General features: G+C 37.5%; 1 protein-coding gene across 1 annotated transcript in view; it reads left to right on the top strand.

The window, feature by feature from the left end:
- The first annotated feature begins 1,550 nt into the window (after window positions 1-1,550).
- The window catches only part of LOC135945872 (glutamate receptor ionotropic, kainate 2-like), a 54,229-nt gene continuing 33,818 nt past the window's right edge, over window positions 1,551-21,961 (top strand). Inside the window, exon 1 of the mRNA XM_065493796.1 lies at window positions 1,551-1,704. Coding sequence (XP_065349868.1) covers window positions 1,626-1,704 — 79 coding nt within the window. The 5' untranslated portion in view covers window positions 1,551-1,625. The remainder of the gene's footprint in view (window positions 1,705-21,961) is intronic.

Raw genomic sequence — 21,961 nt, 5'->3', positions numbered from 1 at the left:
TTTGTTAAAATGTTTCTGGGTGTTTTATGCGTTCAAAACCAAAATCTAAATTTGTAATTAATGTGTGTTATTTTCATAGTTGTCTTTGCCTACAGTTTTTTTTTTAAATTTATAATTTAAAACTGGAATAAGATTATATTTTGGTTTGATATTATTTTTTCTGCTTGGAACCACCCAATTTTTCCGTCTAATGGTCAGAAAACCAAAACCGAACTCATTTTGACTCACTTCTCCCTCTCGTGGCACAGCAAGAAGTGGATTATTTAACTATAACTTTGTTCTCTCAGTTAAACAGCACGTTTAAATTTATAATTTTTTGCCTGAAAAATGAAATAAACCTAAAAAAGAGTTAAACGCTTGAGTGTTTAATAAATATACCATCATAAATATAAATTAATCACCTTTTTTAATCTTGAGGAAAGAGAAGAGGTGGTAAATTTAGATAGGTTTTGCCTTCTTGACTGGTAAATCGATGGGTTGGTTTAGCTTTTCAAATATCAGGGGCGGGAGAGGATTACCTGTCAAACCATTTATTGCCCCAGTAAAGACGAGTAGAACGGTGCCTGAGTTTTTCATTTCTAACCATGTGATGCCGATATTATGCGGTCTCAGAGTATTAATAAATCAAACTGTATTTTTCTCACTAAAGCATATTTTTTGAAAGACGAAATTCAAGTCTTGTCAGTCTCTCAGAAGACACTGAAAAACTTTGTAGCGATAATCATGGCCCATGGACTAAAATCTGGACCCTGTAATTACTGGGGAGCGATGTCTTCGTGGAGCCAAACTAAAATAATTAATCCTGACATCGTTATTATTTATTAACCAGGCAATAAACTAACTAAACACAAGCTATGCAAAACGAAATTTATAGTTCAGGAAGAGATTAAATTAAAAAGAATATTTTGACGAAACACAAAATTGAAATATTTGTCCTTTTAAACTCATTTTATATTTTAATTTTCCACGAGTGACGCCTAGCTAGTCTTGAAAAATTTGGGGATTAAAGATTCTCATCGTTGTTATATTTCACAAAGAGATTTCGCTTCCCAGCAAAAGTTCCCCCTCCGTAAAAAGCACTCAGATGAAAAATCTCCCTGTAATGCGATTTCTGATTAAACGTCACAGATGGATTAAACTTATGTTTATACAAATGGCTGGTCGTACGGCCTGCAGGACGTACTTTGAAACTAAATTCACGCCCTGCTGCCCGCTGGATCAGGGACAAAGGCACGCGTCGTCGTGAATAATTGGGTCGGCTATATATCCACTACAGTGAAAAGTAAAACACGACGTGCACGTTCTGCATAAATATATCGGCAGCGAATGGCGAGAAAGAGACGGCAAAAGGACCTAATCCCCTCGTCAGGGTGGGCGGGCGGGCGGGCTGCATGGCTGGCCGCGGGGCGGAAGAAAAATGTAATCTCCTTCATCTCTCGGAGCAAAGGAGATTTTTGCACCTCGGCGCCGGTGAGAGAGGCAAGGAGCGCGCGGGCGGCAATTAGAGGGCAGGTGGGTGCGCGCGTGCGCCAGGCGGCCGCTCTCGCAGCTCAGTCGCCCTCCGGCCGGCGCCACGAACAGAGCAGAAGGCAGCTGCTGGGCCACGTGAGCGGCCATGAGGCAGCATGGCCAGGCCGGGACTCTTGGTCGTGCTGGTGCTCGTGCTGCCCGTCGTCCACCCCCTGCCCCCAGTCATCAAAATCGGTGAGTCCCGACCTCCCGTCCGTCCGTCCATCAATCATCTTATCCGCACTCCCTACCGCCCCTTTCTCAGGAAATGCTGGCGGCTGTGGAAGCAAAAGGGGTTGCAGATTTGATTCTTAAAAGCTAAAAATTAATTTTTTGTAAAGGGATAAAAATTCTAGCTTTATAAATTAAGGTAGTAAATTAAAATCCAATAAATATATGAGTTAAATTTAGAAATTAGAACTTAGGAAATTAAATTTCATGGAGGATTTTTAAATTTTTCTTCAGTGGAGAAAGTAAGAGGTTCACAACTGTTTTATTGTAATTTTCGTAATTTTAATCAGAGTTTGGCGCCTTATAATAAATTTTTTGCAATTCAGTGTTCAACTCTAGCTCACCAGATTAATGAATTACGTGTCTTTTGGGGGGAAACGTTTGGTAAAAAAATAGATAAATCGAAAACAGATAAAACGTTTACTGTTCCAATTTTATCTCGACATTAAGGCTAATTTTTTACTGTGGAATTGGGTCTTGAAACAAAAAAGGAACTGTGGTCTCATTCAGAATTATTTTTATTTTGTCGATCCAAAAATATATTCGTGATAGGAACTTCTATTTTTACTCTTTCGTAATATCTTTAGAATGTATGACTTCTTGCAGAGGCAGAATGAACAACAAAATTAATAATTATTTTCAAAAGCTGGATCTTTAAATAAGTAAATTTTGCCTCGAAGGCAAAAAACTCTAATAATAATCTAGGGAAACTGTTTGTCTAGGTCTTAAAACGACAAAATTCTGAAAGAACCGCGTCGTTTAATTGCTCGTGAAATTTATTTGTTAATTTTGCTACGTTTAAAATTAAAATTGGCCAATTTTTCCTAAATTTACAGCGCTTGACCTAATTTCTTGGCAGATTTTGTTTTCTCTTCTTCTCTCGTCGAGATCTATCCAATGGAAAACTCTTTGCTGCGAAACAAAATAAGATTTCAAGAAGAAATAACTCACCATTTGAGAAGCAAGCCAACTTTTCTAAAAAGTTTACAGTGGTACCAAAATTTCAATTTAAATTCTAAGGGGTTTGTTATTAATGCATTGGCAACAAGGTTTTTTTGCAGTATTTTTTATTTTTATTATTGAATACAGTTTATATTTTTAACTTAATTTGCCCTCGTTTATTACGATACCAATTTACATACAGTGTCAAATTTGATTGTTTGCCCCTGAATTTTGATATTTTTACGCTTGCAGAGGGCCTCTTCAATCTTTGAACCAGTGTAAAATTAATACTTTTTAACAAATTTAAACTTTTCTCACCCTAAAATATTATCAAATTGCTCTAAAACGTTAATTTACGAAAAACAATAAAAAGTGTATATTTGCCAACGGCCTGAATATTAAATCCTTTTGCTGTTTTAGTTGAATAAATGAACATTAAATTAGATTGCACACCTGCAAAGGTTCAGAGCCCAACACCACATATGTTGGCATTGGCAAACGCAAAACTTTTGAATATCAATTCATATTCACGAAGCGAGCGGCGGCATACTAATTGAAACTTTGCTACTCTGCCGACCGACTGTATGAAATATTTAGCCGCGTGGACGGAGGCTGGCTTGGCCCGCCAGCATTATGCATGCCAAGTGTATAATGGAGCCGAGATTCGGTTTCGTTCGGCGCTGATCCCCTCCCTTGCTTATTGTCGTGCGAAATTTGGAAAATTGCCTCGTTTTTTATTGTCGACTCCTCTCGACGGAATTATCAGACCGTGCCGCGCGTCACACGAAATTCATAACACAAACGTTGCATTATTTATGACCGATCCGCGCGCGCGTGCGTTTTTTTCCCTCCGTTTTTCAGCCCGATATAAATAATGCAATGGCTCGAGTCGTGTGCGTTAAATACGATTTTTGTTGCCACGCGTCTGATCAGCCTGCGTGTGAAAGGGTGCGTTCTGCTTTTGCGCATATTTAAGTCTCCAGCTCGATTTCCTCATCTGTTTATAATCCTCAAAGATTGAGCGCTTCTGGATGAGAGGCTGGAGATTGGATTTTCTTGACAGTCGGAGATGCATTTGCGTTGTTATTAAATTTTCATGATATCGTTCTCCTGGTTAATTTCCTGAGAATGCAACGCCACTGTGTCTTTTCCATTGAGAAACAAGTTGTATTATGTAAACCTTCATTGTTGCTTGTTTTGAGCACTTGAAGCGGATCAGTACTAAAAAAAATCTGGAATAGTTACCCTTTTACTTAAAAAATTCCCTGAAAATTGCGAACTGATTAGCATTTGCCTACATTTATAGGTTTAAATTTATGAGAAATTCCCTTTAACCCAACGGGGGTCAGATTCGCGATAAAATTGGTCCCAATGCGCAGATCCAAGATGGCGTCTGAATGTGGGAAACAAAGAGCTCTTTTTGGATTGCCGTACGAGTGTCAAAAAGACACAATAAGTACAAGTAATGCAAATTATCCGTCACAATATTGACGAAAACTTAGTTCTTTTCGCGCATTTTCACGTGACCGTTTTTCGCGCCGTATTCCGCCAGAGACGCCATATCTGCGCGTCGCACGAATCTGGCCCCTGCTGCTTGAACCTATTTTTAAGGGTTGGTTTTTGAACTGACATCTATATATGAATTTTGTTGTTGTGCAATTCAGATATGAAGTAAATGTTTTACATTATTATCAAGATCTCAGATATAATATCTGAAATTCACGGCTATTTCTTTTGGATTTTACTGTTCCATCAACAATTTACCTGTGCTAAGAGGTGGAAAAGTTTAGAGTCAAGAAGGTTTTTTATTATTGAGTTAGAAAATTGGAATGAATGTACCATAGCAATCCCCAATCCCACAAGATACCAAAGAAGAGAGATTATTTTTAATTGCAGTAGCAGTACCTTGATGCAACGAATCAATAAATACTTTTTATATTTTGGACACTCCAAAACATTCATAATTGACTCCACCTCAATCTGCAAAAGTTGTACAATAAATGTAATTCAACATTTTTTTAAATTAAATATATAAACAATTTGCCACTTTTATATTTGATATCAACATATAGCTTTAAAAATGAAAAACTGTTTTTAAAAATATTATTATATTTAATTGGTTAACTATTTTTAATCTGCCTTGTAATGAAAGAGTGGAGTGATTTATGCAACCTGCACTGAAAGTCTGTTCAGCGGCACAGTTTCCCTTTCTCTGCAAGGCATTATTTGACACATCAAGATTGTTAGTGCTCGCAATGTCTTATTATTTTGAGTATCTGGACTCACTCCATCTCCCCAAATTTTTAATTTGATTATAATCATAATTTGATTTTCTAAACTGTACTTTCGTTTAAACGGTCAGAGCGTACACCCTCTCCTAATTACTCGTTAAAAAGTAATTATCCGTGTCTAGAAAAAATAACAACTCCCGATAAAAAGTTTCATTTTTTTCTTTCTGTGAATAAATGTACAATTGCACAGCTGCTGCTCAAGACTGGTGTAATGCTTCTCTTTTCTTCTTGAAAGCACAATCTCGTGATTACATGCACAATGAGCAGCAGACACCCTCATTATTGTCGGTCCTGCTCCTCCACTCTTGTTATTCAACAGTCCTGCTTACTTAGTGTCGGCAGAGCAAAGAGTGCGCGTGGGTATAATAACAAAATTTCTGTTGTCTCAACTCCTTATCCACTTTTACTCCCTTCTTTTTTGTCATTTGCATTCAGGCGCATGGACTGCTATGCTCTCTGTCTCCAGCTTATTTCTGAATAATTTTGCTTGAGTACAAATCCCTGTGAGAGAGAGAAAGAGATAGAGATGGCCATGTAATGTATATGCAGCCTTTTGGCTTGTCGGCTAATGAATTAGGGCGGAGAATTTTAATATCATTTAATGATCAGCTTTGATGAAATTTATATTTTTATAGGAAGAATTCCTCCACAAGACCCAAGCAGATTTCTAGTTTTCATTTAAAATTTCTAATATAAATGGAGAGAGCAAATTATTTATTTATTTATAATTTAAACTATTGTAAGAAAACGGATAATTAATCAAAATTAATGAAATGTATTTGAAACAATATAATGTTTACTTTTTTGAGCCTTCATACATTAATTAAAAATATAATTTTCTCTTTTTATACTTTTTGCGTTTAAAAATTCGGTACCTTTTTGCGCAGAAAATATTTTATTTTAAAAGGATACGATAAAATGAAAATAGACGGGCAGGATGTCATTATTTGACACTTAGATTGAACTTCCATTTAAAGACAGTCTTTGACGAAATTTCTGAGCACACCATTCGATTCTTGAGGGTCGCATTAGACAAAGTGGATATTTTTTCCGACCAAAAAGTTCGTAGCACAAGTAGAACTTTTTCCCGCCAAAACAATATGAATGCGAGAAGTGCGCATGCGTCAGAGCTGGTTTGAGCACTTCTTGCAGAGAGACCGACTTCTTTGTCAGATCCAGCCAGCTCTGACGCATGCGCACTTCTCGCATTCATATTGTTATGGCGGGAAAAAAACATTCTACTTGCGCTACGAACCTTTTGGTCGGAAAAAATATCCACTTTACCTAATTCGACCCTTAAGAACCGATTGGTGTGCTCAGAAACTTCGTCAAAGACTGTCATTATTTTATTTTTTACTTATCCATGACAAATTATTATTATTATCATTTCGAAAAATGCGTATTTTTCCACGACTAGAGTTTTCAACCCTCTCAATGAATATTCATGGTCGGTCCGTGTTTATTTTTTCGCCAGCAGACAATAAGGCTCTGCATAATATTGGAAAAGAGTGCTCTCGGCTGCCGGCGGCGACTGGCACAAAAGCCGGTTGAAGGCTGAAGGCTGAAGGCTGAAGACGATGCCATGTTTACAAGCGCGAATAACTTATCTCGCTGCTCTCATCGCACCTTGCAGCCGGGCGAAATAATCGCGACCGACACGCCAGGCCTATTTGCATTTCCCTCGCGCCCTACCGCCAATTTTTCGAGCTCATCGATTGCTTCATCGCGCAAAGAGCAAAAAAGTACGCGCGATTGGGGGAAAAATATTCACTTGGCTGCCGATATCCTTCCGCTTGCCCGAATTGCCGATTGATTTTCGGCTCTGAAAATTTGTTTTACTGCTCGTGCTGAGTGTTTGTTATTATTTCGTTCCAACGAAATGGAAGCAAAAGTGCGCCGGCGAAAGTAAATAATAATAACGCCACGGTCGAGTTTTTCCCTTTGAAAAATCACGTTGGACCATTTATGGTGTTTCAAGCACTAATACATTTACCATTTTCCATCACTCGCTATCAAAATTTTGGGTTCAGTCTTTCCACAGTTTCCTAGATGGTATAAATATTTATTTGACTTGCCCATAAACAAAAACTGGTTTGACTAATTAGGCCAGAACTAAAAACAGTTTTATTTTATTCAGCGGGGTCCAGTTGTGAGATAAAATGGGTTCGCACTGCGCAGATCCAAGATGGCGTCTGAATGAGGGAAACAATAAGCTCTCTTTGGATTGCCGTACGAGTGTCAAGAGTTTGTTTTTATGATCCAAAAGACACAATTAGTACAAGTAATGCAAATTGTGTCACAATATTATCCAAAACTTGCATATTTTCGCGCATTTTCACGTGAACATACTCCACCGGACGCCATATCTGCGCGTCGCACGAATCTGGACCCCACTGAGATACATTTTATTATTTTTTTCGCCGTTTAGTTCCCATTGCAATCGTTGAAACCTTTCCACGTAATGTTATTAGAGAGGAATCTAAAATAATAGTTGTACTATCTATCTCTTTTGCAGTGTTTTCCAAATTTTCCAACCGAACTACTCAAAAATTTCGCTCTGAAAATATCTGTGTAAATGAGAAACACTTTATGACCTAGGCCAAGGTGTGTCAAAGAAATTAAATCGGTTTTGTACATCCCTAGAGTTTCCTAGTTTCGCTAGAAAAATATTTCATGTATAGTGACACAATTCACGGACGTAATTACACCATAGCTGCAGACATAACAGCCTCGTTGATAATTTCATAACTGCTGTTACAATCTCAACTGTTGAGAAAGTTTGAACGCATCTGATAAAGCTGTTATTAGAACTGTGCGTAGATCTTCTTGTGCCATAACAATGATGTTTTCCTCGTAATTGAAGCGCAGAGATAAATTTAATGTCATCCCGAGAATATGCAGATAGATGGAAGATAATATGAAACAATGTAAACGAAGGTTAGAGATGCAACTTTTCAAGTGCTTTCTGCAAATTTTACGTTTACAACTTTGTTTTATTACCGATTCACCAGTACTCTTTTTCCCAGACTTGCAAACTTCTTAATCCCGTGATTGCGTGCTGCAGGAATAATTTTTTTGGAAAGCAGACCTGGCAAACGCACCAGGCGAACTCGTCTTTAGTTCTTTTATTCCATCTCGTTTGGCAAACACAGTAAAAAAGTTCTAGATTTCAATAAACCTTTCGCCGAGACGAGCAATAAAATTTCATCAATCATCACAGAGGGCAATATTAACTTCGGCAACGAGCAGATCAGAGTTGGGCCTTTTGTTTCCTTCCATTCAGCCATCCAGAGATGGAGATCTCGCCGTTCGTTGCGAAGCCTGCAAAACACATAAAATATTTCCCATTGGCAGCAGCTCAAAAGTAGCGATGGCTCTCTTTTATATATATTTTCCGCCGCCGAGTAAACATTCAACCGCGAACTCGCAACTCGCCGCGCGAACATCAAATAAAAACGTATATTATATACTAACGTGTGTCTGTCTGTCTGTCTGTTGTATTGGTGTTTTGCACGCGAACTTTGATATATATATATCTGCGGCCGGATAATATCGGAAATGTCTTCTTGTTTGTCGACCTGAAATTTACGCTTTTGCGACGCGCAGGAAGCAATTCTGCTTCACTGCCGTAAATTGCGCCGCTTCACTTATCAACAATGTCAGTGTAAACGGAACTTGTGGGGCTATAATAATAACTATACTAACAGTGCATGCATAAGCCCCTCAAAAAATGAATTTTTAACACACATTGATAGCGTGGATCAATATACTGAAAAATTCTGAAAAATAATTACTCATTATATTTACCTAAAACATGCTCTGAAAATTGGGAATGAGCTACAATTTTTCCAGGTTTTTACGTTGGAATTTCTGAGAAAATCGGCTCTTTATTGAAAATCACGAATTATTTTGTTAAAAAGCCAAACCGTGACTAGAGGAATCGAAATCAAACAAAAAATTACTGACATAAACCGTTCATTTTTTATAATTAATTTATTTGAAAGAGGAATGATACTGGAAAGCCTGGAAAATGCTTGTTGCCAATGCATAAACTCATCCCTTAGGATTCAGTTAAAGCCTAAATTTACCAAAGCAGCGCTGTAATTTTTTGAGAAAATTGGCTGGAAAGTTAGCGTGCTTTTCAAATGGTAATGGCTGTCTCCTTACTTGAAATCCGATTTAATTTCAAATCCAAGAGTTTCCCCAATAAGTGGCATACACCGTTGGATAGATCTCGACGAGAGGAATCTAAATATGCCAAGAAAATATGTTCAAGCGCTATACATTTTGGAGAAAATTGGCAAAATTCGAATTTTTACTGTAGGAAGGTCATTTTTTACTATTGCAAATTTGTTGAACAAATTGTTTATCGATCAGTTGTTTATGGTATCCAACAATTCAAATAGTTTTCGTTTGTTGCCCTGTATCATTCCACTTTAACTATTATGTAATTTGATCATGCACTTTTGATGAGAAAATTATTCGAAATATGATCATCTGCTAATTGATGTCAACAATGCATATTATTTTTTATTGTTGCTATCCTTCACTTAAGGCAAGTAAGTTTAAATTAATAGATAAAATAAATTCAATATTCTTTACTTTATTTTAGAACAGAAATTCTACATTCTCCTTATAAACTAATCATATTTTAAATGCATCCATATATGACGAAATTTGGATCAATGATCTTAAATAAAAATAAAAAATAAAGTAGAGGTGATTCTAATTTATTACAATGAAAATCTTTTTCATTGTACTTTAAGTAAAGCAATTATGTTCTATCAAAGTAAAAGAAATAAATGTTCATGAAATTTTGATTGAAAATTGGTAAGTGATCAGGTAACCTTTATGGTTTCGTATTAGAAATTGATTTGTTGGTTATAGTGAAGGGGAGAGTGTTAAGCTATTTAAATTTATTCAACTTGAACACTAGTCGAGAACCGAGAAGCCCTGCTGGGATTCCGCGGAGCTGAAGCAGGGAAATTGTTTAATATATAAATGTAAGCAATTGATATGTAGAATGAAATTAATTAATTTACACTGAGATTTTTTAAGCTCTAATTTTAAAAACCCTAAATATACACTATCTAAGCATTTTTGTGTCTAAACCCCTGAGAAAATATTGACAGAAAATTTAAAAACCCCCTTTAATCTGGCATAAATATTTCTTATTTGAATGTCAAAATCATATAAAGATTTTTAAATGCATCTATGAAACGTATAACTCATCTAAAACAATAGAAAACGGAAAACGACAGAAAATACGTCCATTACACACCATCCTCGAGAATCCAAATCCTGTAAGGAAAAGGAGAAAAAAATGTGTGTAAAACCGAGCAAATCTTCTTTCAACATCAATCACAAAGCTCTTAGCTATTTTTTTTTAAAAAAATGTCACATATATTTTACTTCCTAGAATTTCTATTCAACTCAGCCCCTTTTAAAATAAGAGCTTTGGTATGAATAGCATAATATATCGGCTAATGGGAAGAAAAAACCTCATTAAAAGTTGTGCCACTTTAACAGAGTACACCAACGAAACATTTCATTAGCAAGCCCGCAATCAACGTGATTTATCCTCATTGAGCTGCAAAATAATCCGCAGACGCCATCTCCAAGTCAGGCGCCATCAATATCCGGTCCGTTTTAAGTAATTCATCCTTCCTCGGCTTTAACATGTGTCCAGATTTGCGTGCGCCGCCGGCAAAAATAAATGAGCTGCCGTTTCATAAAGCGTCATAATAATATTATAAAAAGGCGGCCGCAGCACTTTTTTCGCCCGCACGTCCGAACACAAAAAGTTTGATTAATGATTTTCGGCCTGCAAGCGCAAGTCTGGAGGAACTCTCGGAAGACGCGCAGTCGGCGGCGAAAATGCATTTTGCTGTGGCAATTTTGAGCCGAGATCTCCCGCGAGGCGGCGGGCAAAAAAATTATGCGCGTTGTACCGAATAAAAGGGCAATTATGTGCGCACGTCATCACCAGAGGGTAGGGAATTTTAGCATCTGCGTTAAACTCGTTTGTATTCATGAATTGTCGCATTAAAACAGAATTTTAAATTATTTCTAGCCTTTCTATTTGAATAATTAATATGCATTATCAACACGGCTTCTTCAGTTGCACCATTTGAAACCCTCGAATTAATTTGGAACGTGAATTTGGCCATTTATTCACGTGAAAATTTTTTAAATTGTAATATTTTGCAGAATTACGTGCTAGATTTTCTCGATTTTGTTTCTTCAAAAGAAAAATTAATTTAAATTTGAAACAATTTTAAAGTTTTGTATTTAAAAAAATGTCTCTTTATATTTTACTGATGTCTGTGAAACATAAAATAAATAAATGTTATCCATTAACGAGTAAATATCGAATTATAAAGGGGATAATTATTTTCTCAGCAATAAATTAGTAAATATAGTTAAATTGCGGTCAAGATTTTCAAAACTGTTTCATTTTACTGCCTAATTTTGACTAATTAAGTTTTAGACTTTACATAAAAATACAAATTTCTTGTAAATCATCATCATCAGTGTTGAAAAATAAATAAAAATTTATCCGTATTTAATTATTTGATTTCAAATTAAAATAAAAAAATCTCATTTGAACAAAAATGTACACCAAAAGATGCATTTATTTTGTTCTAAAAAAAAAACCAAAACGCAGAGCTCTAAAAAACCCATTTCAATTTTCCGTCCACAACAATTTGCATCGTTTTGCCAAACCGTCCACTCATTGTCAGGGCCGCCGGGCAAGTGGAAGAAATTAAATTTCGAGACGCGATTAAAATGCAGCACCCGGCCTCATCCATGCAGTGCGCAGAGTGTGTGTGTTGCTGGGTAAAGGGGCGCGACATGCGTTGAGCATTACATTAGAGCTTGCTGCCGTGAGTTACGAGCTGCCGCGCACCAGCCTTAATTATCTCCGCTCCTAATACCTCTCTCTCTCTCTCTCTCTCTCCCTCTCTTTCTCGCTGCCTAGCTGCTTGCATTTCGCGCGGACAGCGCTTTTGCCGACGCCGCGTTTAAAAAATTTACGCTCATTAATTTGCATTTTGCTTCATTAGCCACTATTCCTTTCGGCTCAAATTGCTCCGCCATTCTCTGTATCTTTTATTCACGACGACGGTCGAAGAAAGGAAAATATTTTTCCCCTTGCACTCTTCAACTAAACGTTTCCTTTTGCGAATGCAAGAGGTCCATTTGTCTGCGAGAGATCGTTGGGGCGAAGTGGCTTTTTCAATGAATAATTTAACGCTCAGTACTGGACTAGATTCTTAACCCTTTTCCAAAGCAATTATTATTCATAGGTACGGAAATAGATATGTGCCTCACTTACTTGAGAAAGGTATTTTACATTATACAGAATGAAAAATTTATGTATTGCTTGATATTTTTGTGTCATCGTGTCGTCGATGAACAATTCAAAAATTTTATTTTTTGTTTTGAAGGTTCAGGAAAAGGTTTTAATTTATAAAATTTAAATAACAATGATACAATGATTGTAATTATTAAAATATTAAAAAAACGTGTCTAAATTTAATATAAAATGGCCTGTTAATTCCTATTCTTCAAATAAATTGGATTTTTGGTGTTGATTACCATTTGAAAGCAAAAAAAAACGTTTTTAAAATTTTGTAAAGCCATTGATTTGATGGGAAAGGATTTTTGTTTTCTCAGCATAATATCCATTTTGCAATTAGATTTAAACTAGAGTAAACTAGAATAGCACATCAATTGATGTGAAGGTTCCAGATTTTTTTATCTAATTAAAAAATTCATTCAATTCACCAGTTGCATAAACCCAAAGTGTTCGAAGCCACCAACAGACGGCGCCACCGTAGACTTTCGATTTTAAGGCCCTTCCGCTGCGATTTCAGACTCAATCTAGCTATTTTACTTTTTTTAATTAATTTGCTAATTTTTGACGTGCTGAAAACCAAAATCGGTTCAGCCAATCGCCGTAGAATCGTGAAAAACTATTTTTCGAAATAAAAAAATCTTTTCCAACGTTTCTACGGCGAATGGCTGAACCGATTTTGGTTTTCAGCACGTCAAAAATTAGCATATTAATTGAAGAATGCACAGTTACTAGATTGAGTCTGAAATCGCAGCGGAAATTCCTTAAAACCGCTTAAAACAAAATTTTTAAGAAAGTCTGTGGTTGCGCCATCTGTTGGCGGCTTCAATAACTAAGGGTTTACGCAACTGGTCAATTTTAGACTTAAAACTTCACTGTGAGTCAATTAACTACAGACTGCAATTTATATTTGAAATTTCTTGAATTGTTAAAAGTGATATATCTGACGGTAGCTAGAAAGATGAAACCTAGTTGAAACTAGTTGAACACATTTCAGTGTTAAATAAATGCAATATCAGACTCAAATTTAGTATACACTGTGTCTCTCAACTACGTCAAAAAATAATAATTTTTTGCATGAACCAAAATCGATAAATTGGCTCTGCAGAGGAAAATAACTCACCCAAATTTATTACGCAAAACAATATCCCTAAATTAAAGTAAACAAGCCTATGGTGTAACAAAAAATAAAAATGATTAATGGCTCGAGACAAAATATTAAAATAACACACAGCATATTTTATCGCAGATTATTTACTGCCCTGATCGTTCTCTTTATTAAAAACACAAAAATCGTGTTCGGACAAGATTGCGGGGAAAAAGCAACAACATTGAGATTAATAGGCGAAACAGCAGGGGCTAATCCGCGCCCCTGTCCAAAATTAGCGCCGCGCATACACGTTTTACGCGCAGCACACCTCTTCTCGCCGCAGGAAATTGGCGAATGCGCGAGTGTGTGAGTGTGTTCCATATAACTAGATTACGCTGTCAGTCGAGGGTTTCACACAGCAATTGAAATGCTTCCCATAATCTATCGGGCCATTCTCTTTCGCTGTCACTCTTGTGGCCGGGAGAGCAAGCAAGCAAACGAACGAACTAAAAGCCAGCCAGCGCGAACACGGGCGCCGAGCCACCCTCTACAAACGTACCCCGTGCAGACCGACGGAGCGCAACGACACTCCGCATAAATAATAATAATGTCTGCCGTGTCGTGTACTCGAACAAATAGCGGGGGCGTGACCGCCGGGTCAAACTGCCACGCCAATCAATCGCGCAAAAGGCTTACAACGCTCTTTTTTATTTTGTTTTAATACTCTCCGTCAAATCGGCTCAATTTTTTGCTCAAGAGATTTGTAAATTAGTTACTATGTTAAAAGGGTTAATTATATTTCTGTAGGTTCTTTCTCTTAGTAAATTAAATATGCAAAAATAAGTCAGTTCTTTTACAAATAAAAAAAATCATAGAGGAAGCTACAATTTTAATTGTATTTTTTAATGATTGTTATAAATAAAATTATGATATATACGCCAACTTTTTAGGTAATTTGTAAGATAATTATAATTAGCATCTAACCATTTAATATTAATTAAATATTTTTCATCCCCTTTCTCAGTAATTCACAATATCCGAAGAAAAATTAAAGAATTTTGTTAATAAATTAGGTCTGGTTGGGTTATATATCGATTAAAACATTTTTTCAGGTTAAAATGTTGTCCCGTGCAACAAAATGAGGAAAAAATCAAAACATATTTTTTTGCTAGAGAACTTCGGCTAAAGATTAAAATGTTTAAAATGAGATGAGAGCTCTATTTCGTTAATTAAATTAAAAAATAAACTTTGTCTATGAAATGTTACATGATTGATGCATTGCGGTGTTCTAAAATTTTAATTCTGGCCTTCTGGAAGTTTCATCTGCGAAGGTATAGCAAATTTATTTCCTACATTATTCACAAAATGGAAACAGTTATTCTTGCTGACTCCGTTTCTGTTCAATTACGTCAAACAGAATCATCCGCATGAGTGGTTTCTCTCTCTTTACTAAGCTCAACAAAACACACGTCAAAACCAGATAGGAAACAACCCCCTTTGGAAAAAAACAAAGTGATTGTGAAAAATGTTAACTTTCCACTTTGCAGGATGCGAAATTTTCACCTTTTCCGGGTTGATTCAAATAAATTCGTTCGAGGCAGTTCATTGAATGGCACAACTGTCGTAATGAAACTTTCTGAAAATTCACAGCGAAATTCTCTTTTCAAACGGAAGTCACATACAAAAGTTGGCTTATTGCATCAGCAACTTGACATAATATAAAACACCCGCTCGGCTGCTAAAAGGAAAGTTTGAATGGGGGCTGTGGAAAATCTGGGTCACTTGACCAACTTGTTTATCTTTAGCTGGACTTTGCTGTTGGAAGGGTTGCGCTGAAAGAAGAGTCATTTAAACAAAAAAGGGGGTGAAAAAGCTCCGGAATCATGGAGCAGGCACTGTTCCAAAAATGCGTCACATTTCAAAATGACACGCTGTTCCAACTGTCTTCCATGAAATATTCAATTGATTATTTTAAAACAAGACACAAAAGCCAAATGATAAAGACAGCTCGTGGAAAAACTATGTGCGAGTGATTTTTTTTAATTAATGGATGAGCAGATTCATCATCAAAATTTAAAGTAGATTATTTTCCTTAATAGCGACGTCCGAGTTTTTAAATTAATGAAAAAACAACTCAGTATCGTGTTTAATTTTTAATTTGTATTTTGCATTGAAAAGTATCAACAATATCCAGCACGTTTTGATCATGGACAGCAGATTTGTTGGCCCCTTTATTTGGCCCTCATCATCAGCCAAATGTTATCTGCAAACCAAGAACAAAACTGCTGTGATCTGCAGATGATCTTTCCCCATCAGCCCTTGAAAACGATAGACTGCCTTCTGCAACTAAAGGGCCATAAAAAACAGACAAAGTGATGAATTCTACGTGAACCACAACTTTCTCCCTCTGCCACACAAAAGTCCATCCATTTTTAATCCAAAAATTTACTTCTAGCTTTGTGTTATGCACTGGGGGCCGGGTTGCGATCTATGTCGGTTCCCGCCGGTCAGAAGTCAATATGGCGTCGAAATAATGGAGGTTAATCCAGTCGGCCAATCAGAAGCGTCGAAAAAGAGGCGTGCCAGCCTAATAATTTCATTCCCGCGTATTTTGTTACATTTCCATTAGCCTAATGTGCCATCTAACGGTCGATTCACCAATTAACGGGCTAATCAGCTGTTAGTAAAGAAATAACAACAAAAATATTCATTGTGCTGACGGAATTTTCATGATAAATTTTCCAAGCCGATTTAATTTTACGTTTGAAACGTTCCCGCCAAACTATACCAGACGCCATATATCTGCGCGTCGCGAGAATCCAACCCCCGGTATGGTGTTAATCTAGTTTACAAGTGTTAATTTTAATTTCTTTTAAAAATATATATTTAACGTTACACTCTAAGGTTTGGAAAGCGAAGGGAAATGAAAATACAAAAGAGCAAATTGAAAGACAGAGATAAATTCTTGGTGTGAGTTGCTTCTTTCCACTATCGACGAATTTAAGATATATTCTAAACATATTCCGTCGGGACAGTTTGCAGTGCAGAGAGCCGTGCTGTTATGCTTGAACCCCCGTCAAAAGTCAGCAAATAACTCATTGGAGGCCCCGTCACGCCTCTTAATCTCGACGTCGGTCCGCTTCGGATCCTCTGGTAATTGATGGCCTCTGCGAAAGCCATCCTTCTCATACCCACTCAGTATAGCCATTCGCGAGTAGGTACATGGAAATGTCGCCGGAAATAAGTTCATCTGCGCGCCGACGAGAGCCGATTTTTCGATCTTTGGGAGCTGATTCAGCCGATCGGTCGATAATAATTATGCAACTCGGCACTTTCGCCACTGCTCCAATTACTCGCGGCGGCCAAATTAGCTTTGGTTTGCATGAAAGGCGACGTCGTCTGCTTCTGCTCGACGAATGTAACTTGCCAAGTGATGTGGTTTCGCGCGATTTGAAACTCTCGGTGTGCATCAGCGACTTCAAAGCGCACGTCTCAGCTCATTTGCATATTGAGTGCTCTTTACATTGAGCAGCGCCATTTTTGTTTCCTTTCAATTAATTTTAAAACATTTTTGATGTTTGACCCCGGGTTGATGCTCACTGGAAGGGAAAAGTTTAATTTCCCATCCAATTATTTTTATAAATTTATATTTTTTTAGGGCAGGTGACCAAAAATATATAAAAAATTCTAATTCATCGGGTGAGAAAGTTTTTGCATCGGATTATCACTCAACTTGAAGAGCCATTGCCTGTGGCAGCTGCTGCGAAATTTCTTTGCGCGTCTCTCCACTTAATTAAATTGCCAAGAGATGAGCACTCGAGATTGCTTCGCGCTGTGGAGCGTGATTTGATAAGTTTTTGGCCGCACCACGCCTTAAGTGATTATTAGCAAAGTCCGTGCGCGCACCATTGCTTCCGCGAAAAACTGCTTGAACTAATTTCGAAACTTTTTGTTTGTATTTCTAGGAATAGTGAGATTGTACTGGGAAACTGGGCCAGTATAAGATTGTTTGCCTCTCATCAACTTCTTATAAATATTTGTAGTTAGAATTATAAGAGGCGAAAGATGTCTCAAACAACATCATTTTCAAGATACCGTCTCTTATCATGTCATTGAAACCGTCAATAGAAAAAAATCAGACCAATTAAGATTTTTCTGCACATCTCATTCAATTGAAAAGACATGGAAACGATAAATTTTCAAATATAAAATTTGCTTTTAAGTTATATCTAGATGAGAGTGGGTACTGTTCTTTTCTGCTACTGAAAATATTTCGAAATTAAGATTTCTGTTAGTAGAAATACATTTATACTCTCAAAGAAGCTTTATATTTTTAAATGAATTAAAAAATTCCACTTATTAACCTTTTGGGAGGCAAAATGCTATGGAGAAAATAAATACTAATATAAAATTGTAAGTAATTCACCAGTTGCATAAACCCTAAGTGTTCGAAGCTGCCAACAGATGGCGCCACTGTAGACTTTCGATTTTAAGGCACTTCCGCTGCGATTTCAGACTCAATCTAGCTACTGTGCGTTCTTCAATTAATTTGCTTTTTCTTGACGTGTTGGAAACCAAAATCGGTTCAGCCAATCGCCGTAGAATCATGAAAAACTATTTTTTGAAATAAAAAAATCTTTTCCAGCGTTTCTACGGCGAATGGCTGAACCGATTTTGGTTTTCAGCACGTCAAAAATTAGCATATTAATTGAAGAATGCACAGTTACTAGATTGAGTCTGAAATCGCAGCGGAAATGCCTTAAAACCGCTTAAAACAAAATTTTAAGAAAGTCTGTGGTTGCGCCATCTGTTGGCGGCTTCAATAACTAAGGGTTTATGCAACTGGTCAATTGAAAAATCTTTAATGTTTGAATAAAAATATGCTTTTAAATAATAAATAAATAATTTTTCCACATTTGCACATGAACATTTTTTTAAGTTGGATTGAATAACCTTTAGTGCTGATCGTAGAGATGTGTCATAAAAATCCGATTGCTATAATTATAAATTGCAGCCATCAAATGCCTTTTTACGATTAATTTATGTCTGCTCGTGAGTTGGTAGCTGGAGTGGATGGAGAAAAAGTCTCGAGTCAGCAGCTGAAAACAATATTCCACGATCTGCGGGTGAAAAATTCCGAGACCTAAATGCCAAACAAGGCGTGATTAATTGAATTGTGCGCTTATCAGAAAAAAAATTACACTCGGCTGGAGTCGAGAGATCAGTTTTGATTAAGTGCCCTTTGTTTCTGCAAAGATCGAAGTTGGTGTTATTCCTCGAACGAGCATACGAGCAATAAATATTCGACGGCAAAGCGCAGGGCCTCGGGGATGAGCAAAGTGGTCATCGTGGAAGCCGCTAAAAGGCCAGCCAGCCGAGAGGAACAACACTCCTCACGCCCCACTTGTCTCCAACTCATATTTTCGCACGCGGCAGCCTGCCCTCGCGCATTATTTTGTATTTTCCCTGTTCATCTGTTTGCCGTAGTGTGCCGGCCAACTAATAAAATGAAAAAAGGAGGGAAAAACTCGTCCCAGCAGCAACCACATTCTCTGCCTCACTCTAGGGTGACCCAGCTACCCTTATTTGTGAATTTATTTTATTCTGTGACAATTGGTGCTCTATATTTTGAAGAATATCAGACTTCACCCTAATGAAATAGCCAATTTAACCAAATTCTGCCAAAATTATTGATAATCAGTAACAAATTCAATAACATTTTATGAAATTTTCAGTTAAAGTAATAAATAAATACCATTCAATTTTACTTATGCTTTCAAGAAATTATTTAACAACCTCTAATACTAAAATTGCTATGATAGATCATAATTATTAATTTTGAAGCATGTGGTAACCCTAGCGTGTTAGTACGAGAAATAATGTGATATATATCTGGGGGGCGAGTGTGCCAGCGAGGCAAGCAGCCGGCGCGAGAGACAGATAGAAATTGAATGAAACGACCCTCTTCCGCGCTAGAAAAGAGCCTTTTCTTGTGCCGGACCTCGGACCGCGAAATTAGGAAATGGGCCCTGAATTTGCAAATTGAATGAACACGAAACAGTTTTGGCGCTGCTCTGGCACGTCCACCACACCAGGCCAGGCGTGCCAAGAAAAATAAAAATAAGTGCATGCTTTTAGTGTTGCTCGGGACAAACAGAGTCGTTTCCTTTCAAAAAAGGAGCTACGTTTAAAGAAAAATTTCTTTCAGCTTTACTAGATTGGCGTCCCAATTTTAGGAAATTCCTAAAATGAATAATGATTTTACTAGAATGAAGAAGGTTTTAGAAATTATTTGAACAAAGTTGGACTGCATCCAAAACCGCAATAATTATGAGGTTCACTCAGAAACGCAAGAAATTCCATTTCTCGTCCATTTATCACTGCAATGGATGCAGTTTTTCAGGACTCCCCTCGCCACAAGTTCACCCCAAAAATTTATGATTATTGTGCTTCCATTTTTGTTAAGCAGCTTGCATATTTCCATGCCCCTCTTTCGCCATAATTATTACACCATTCCGATTTTCATTTTCAAGCGAAAAACAGACGATTTTTTTGTCTTCCAAGAATTTCATTTGAGATATATAAAGTGTAAAAAGGCCGGCTGTGTGCGCGTCGGGAAAAACCAGGCCAGTGGCGAGTGAATGTGCAGCCGGCAAATAATATACAGAGGCAGAAAGTAGCAAAAGCGGGCACGGATTGTAAAATTTTACTGTCAAAACACCGGGGACACGTATTTCCACGCCAAAAGGCATTAACTCACGCTAGACCTGCTTGCCCGGCCGGCACACGCGCTGCGCACCGACCGCCGAAGGAAGAAATATCCACTTTTATTATGTTGCGGCCCGCCTGCTTGTTTATTTGCAACGCAACCGGCGATAGCTTTCGCATCCCGTGCTCCTGTGCAGAGCTGACGAGCGAAATTACAAACCGAGCACCAACTGACGCTATGCTCCTATGATATTAAGGAAATGTCAATATCCCCTGTAGCTGCATGTTATTCTTTTTATGGAATAATAAAATTTCATTATTGACATTTGGACTGTTTGGATAATATTTCATTACATATTAAATTTTTATTTCTATACCCTCAACGGGGTCCGTATTCACGCGACGCGCAGATATGGCGTCTGGTAGAGTACGGCGGGAAAGTTTCAAACGTAAAATTAAATTGGCTTGGAAAATTTATCATGAAAATGAATATTTTTGTTGTTATTTCTTTACTAAGAGCTGATTAGCCCGGTAATTGGCGAATCGACCGTTAGGAAATGTAGAAAAATGCGCGGGAATTAAATTATTAGGCTGGCACGCCTCTTTTTCGACGCTTCTGATTGGCCGCTGGACTGTCTCCTGATTATTTCGACGTCATATTGACTTCTGACCGGCGGGAATCAATCATATAGCTTATTCATATTGTTTTGGCGGGAAAAAAGTTCTACTTGTGCTACGCACGTCGCGCTGGATTTTTTGATCGGAAAAAGATCCATTTTACCTAATTCGACCCTCAAGAATCTATTGGTGTGCTCAGAAACTTCGTCAAAGACGGTCTTTAAGCATTCCGAGTCACTAAATTAACCCTCTTTTACCATCTCTGACATTATTAGATCCCTGAACTGCTAAAAAATCTCCCACTGCCTTGACACTCCTGAAAATGTGTAAAAGATATGAAGAAAAAATAACAACAATAACAATTTAATACAGGAGTTGTCAGCCACGTTATTTTGAGGCCGAATTTCTGACTAGAACCAACTTGGCAAAATAAATCTAAACCCGTGTTTATAAATTTTCTTATTAAACATCTGAAATGTGTCGCAGAAACTTTCTACTCTACTTATTGGCTATAAAATCGGCATCTCTAAAAACTTCTGTATGAAAGAAACACAATAAACAGGGAGAATACGAGTATTTTCCCTCTAGAATGCCGATCTATCCAAACGCTGCAAAGCTGACACGCTCAATCCTGCCGATAATGTTCTTGTGCGAGGGTATGGTTTCAGTTTTGGCCTCATGTCGAGAGAGAGAGAGAAGCGATGCCACTGGCCGCCCTCCAATTCTCCACCATACAATATTATCAACCCACTCGCATGGATCTATTGAGCGTTTTATTGCAGGCGCGGCCTATTTTGCCACGGGCCAGAGTGAAATAAAAAAAGGAAGGAACGCATTCTGGTATACACAATGGGAAAAGTAATTCCCAGCAGCGGCGGATTTCCTTCTTTCCCTGCCATTTCTCGATGCGGCACGATCAAATGCAAATGTGATTGGCACCACTGTCGGACAGCTTGCGTCTCTGATGGCGATTTGGCCGAGCAAGTATGGAATTTTTCTCTGAATTTTCCATCCGCGCACCTAGAAGTTTATATGTTCAGTTTATTTTGAAGTGCTTCGTTAAACGTGATTTCCAGATCGGAAGTGAGCCAAGTCGTGTGCAAAATTCGTGGATTGAATATGTAAATCAAAGACAGGGGAAGGTCTCTCATGAGCCTTCAGTTTAAAATATGTATCAAAAAGGCATTAACAAATAATTTAAACCCAATAAAT

This window comes from Cloeon dipterum, chromosome X (assembly GCF_949628265.1).
Source record: "Cloeon dipterum chromosome X, ieCloDipt1.1, whole genome shotgun sequence".
Classification (NCBI taxonomy): Eukaryota; Metazoa; Arthropoda; class Insecta; order Ephemeroptera; family Baetidae; genus Cloeon; species Cloeon dipterum.
The sequence above is the reverse complement of the archived record's forward strand: the minus strand, read 5'-3'. Positions and strand labels throughout refer to the sequence as shown.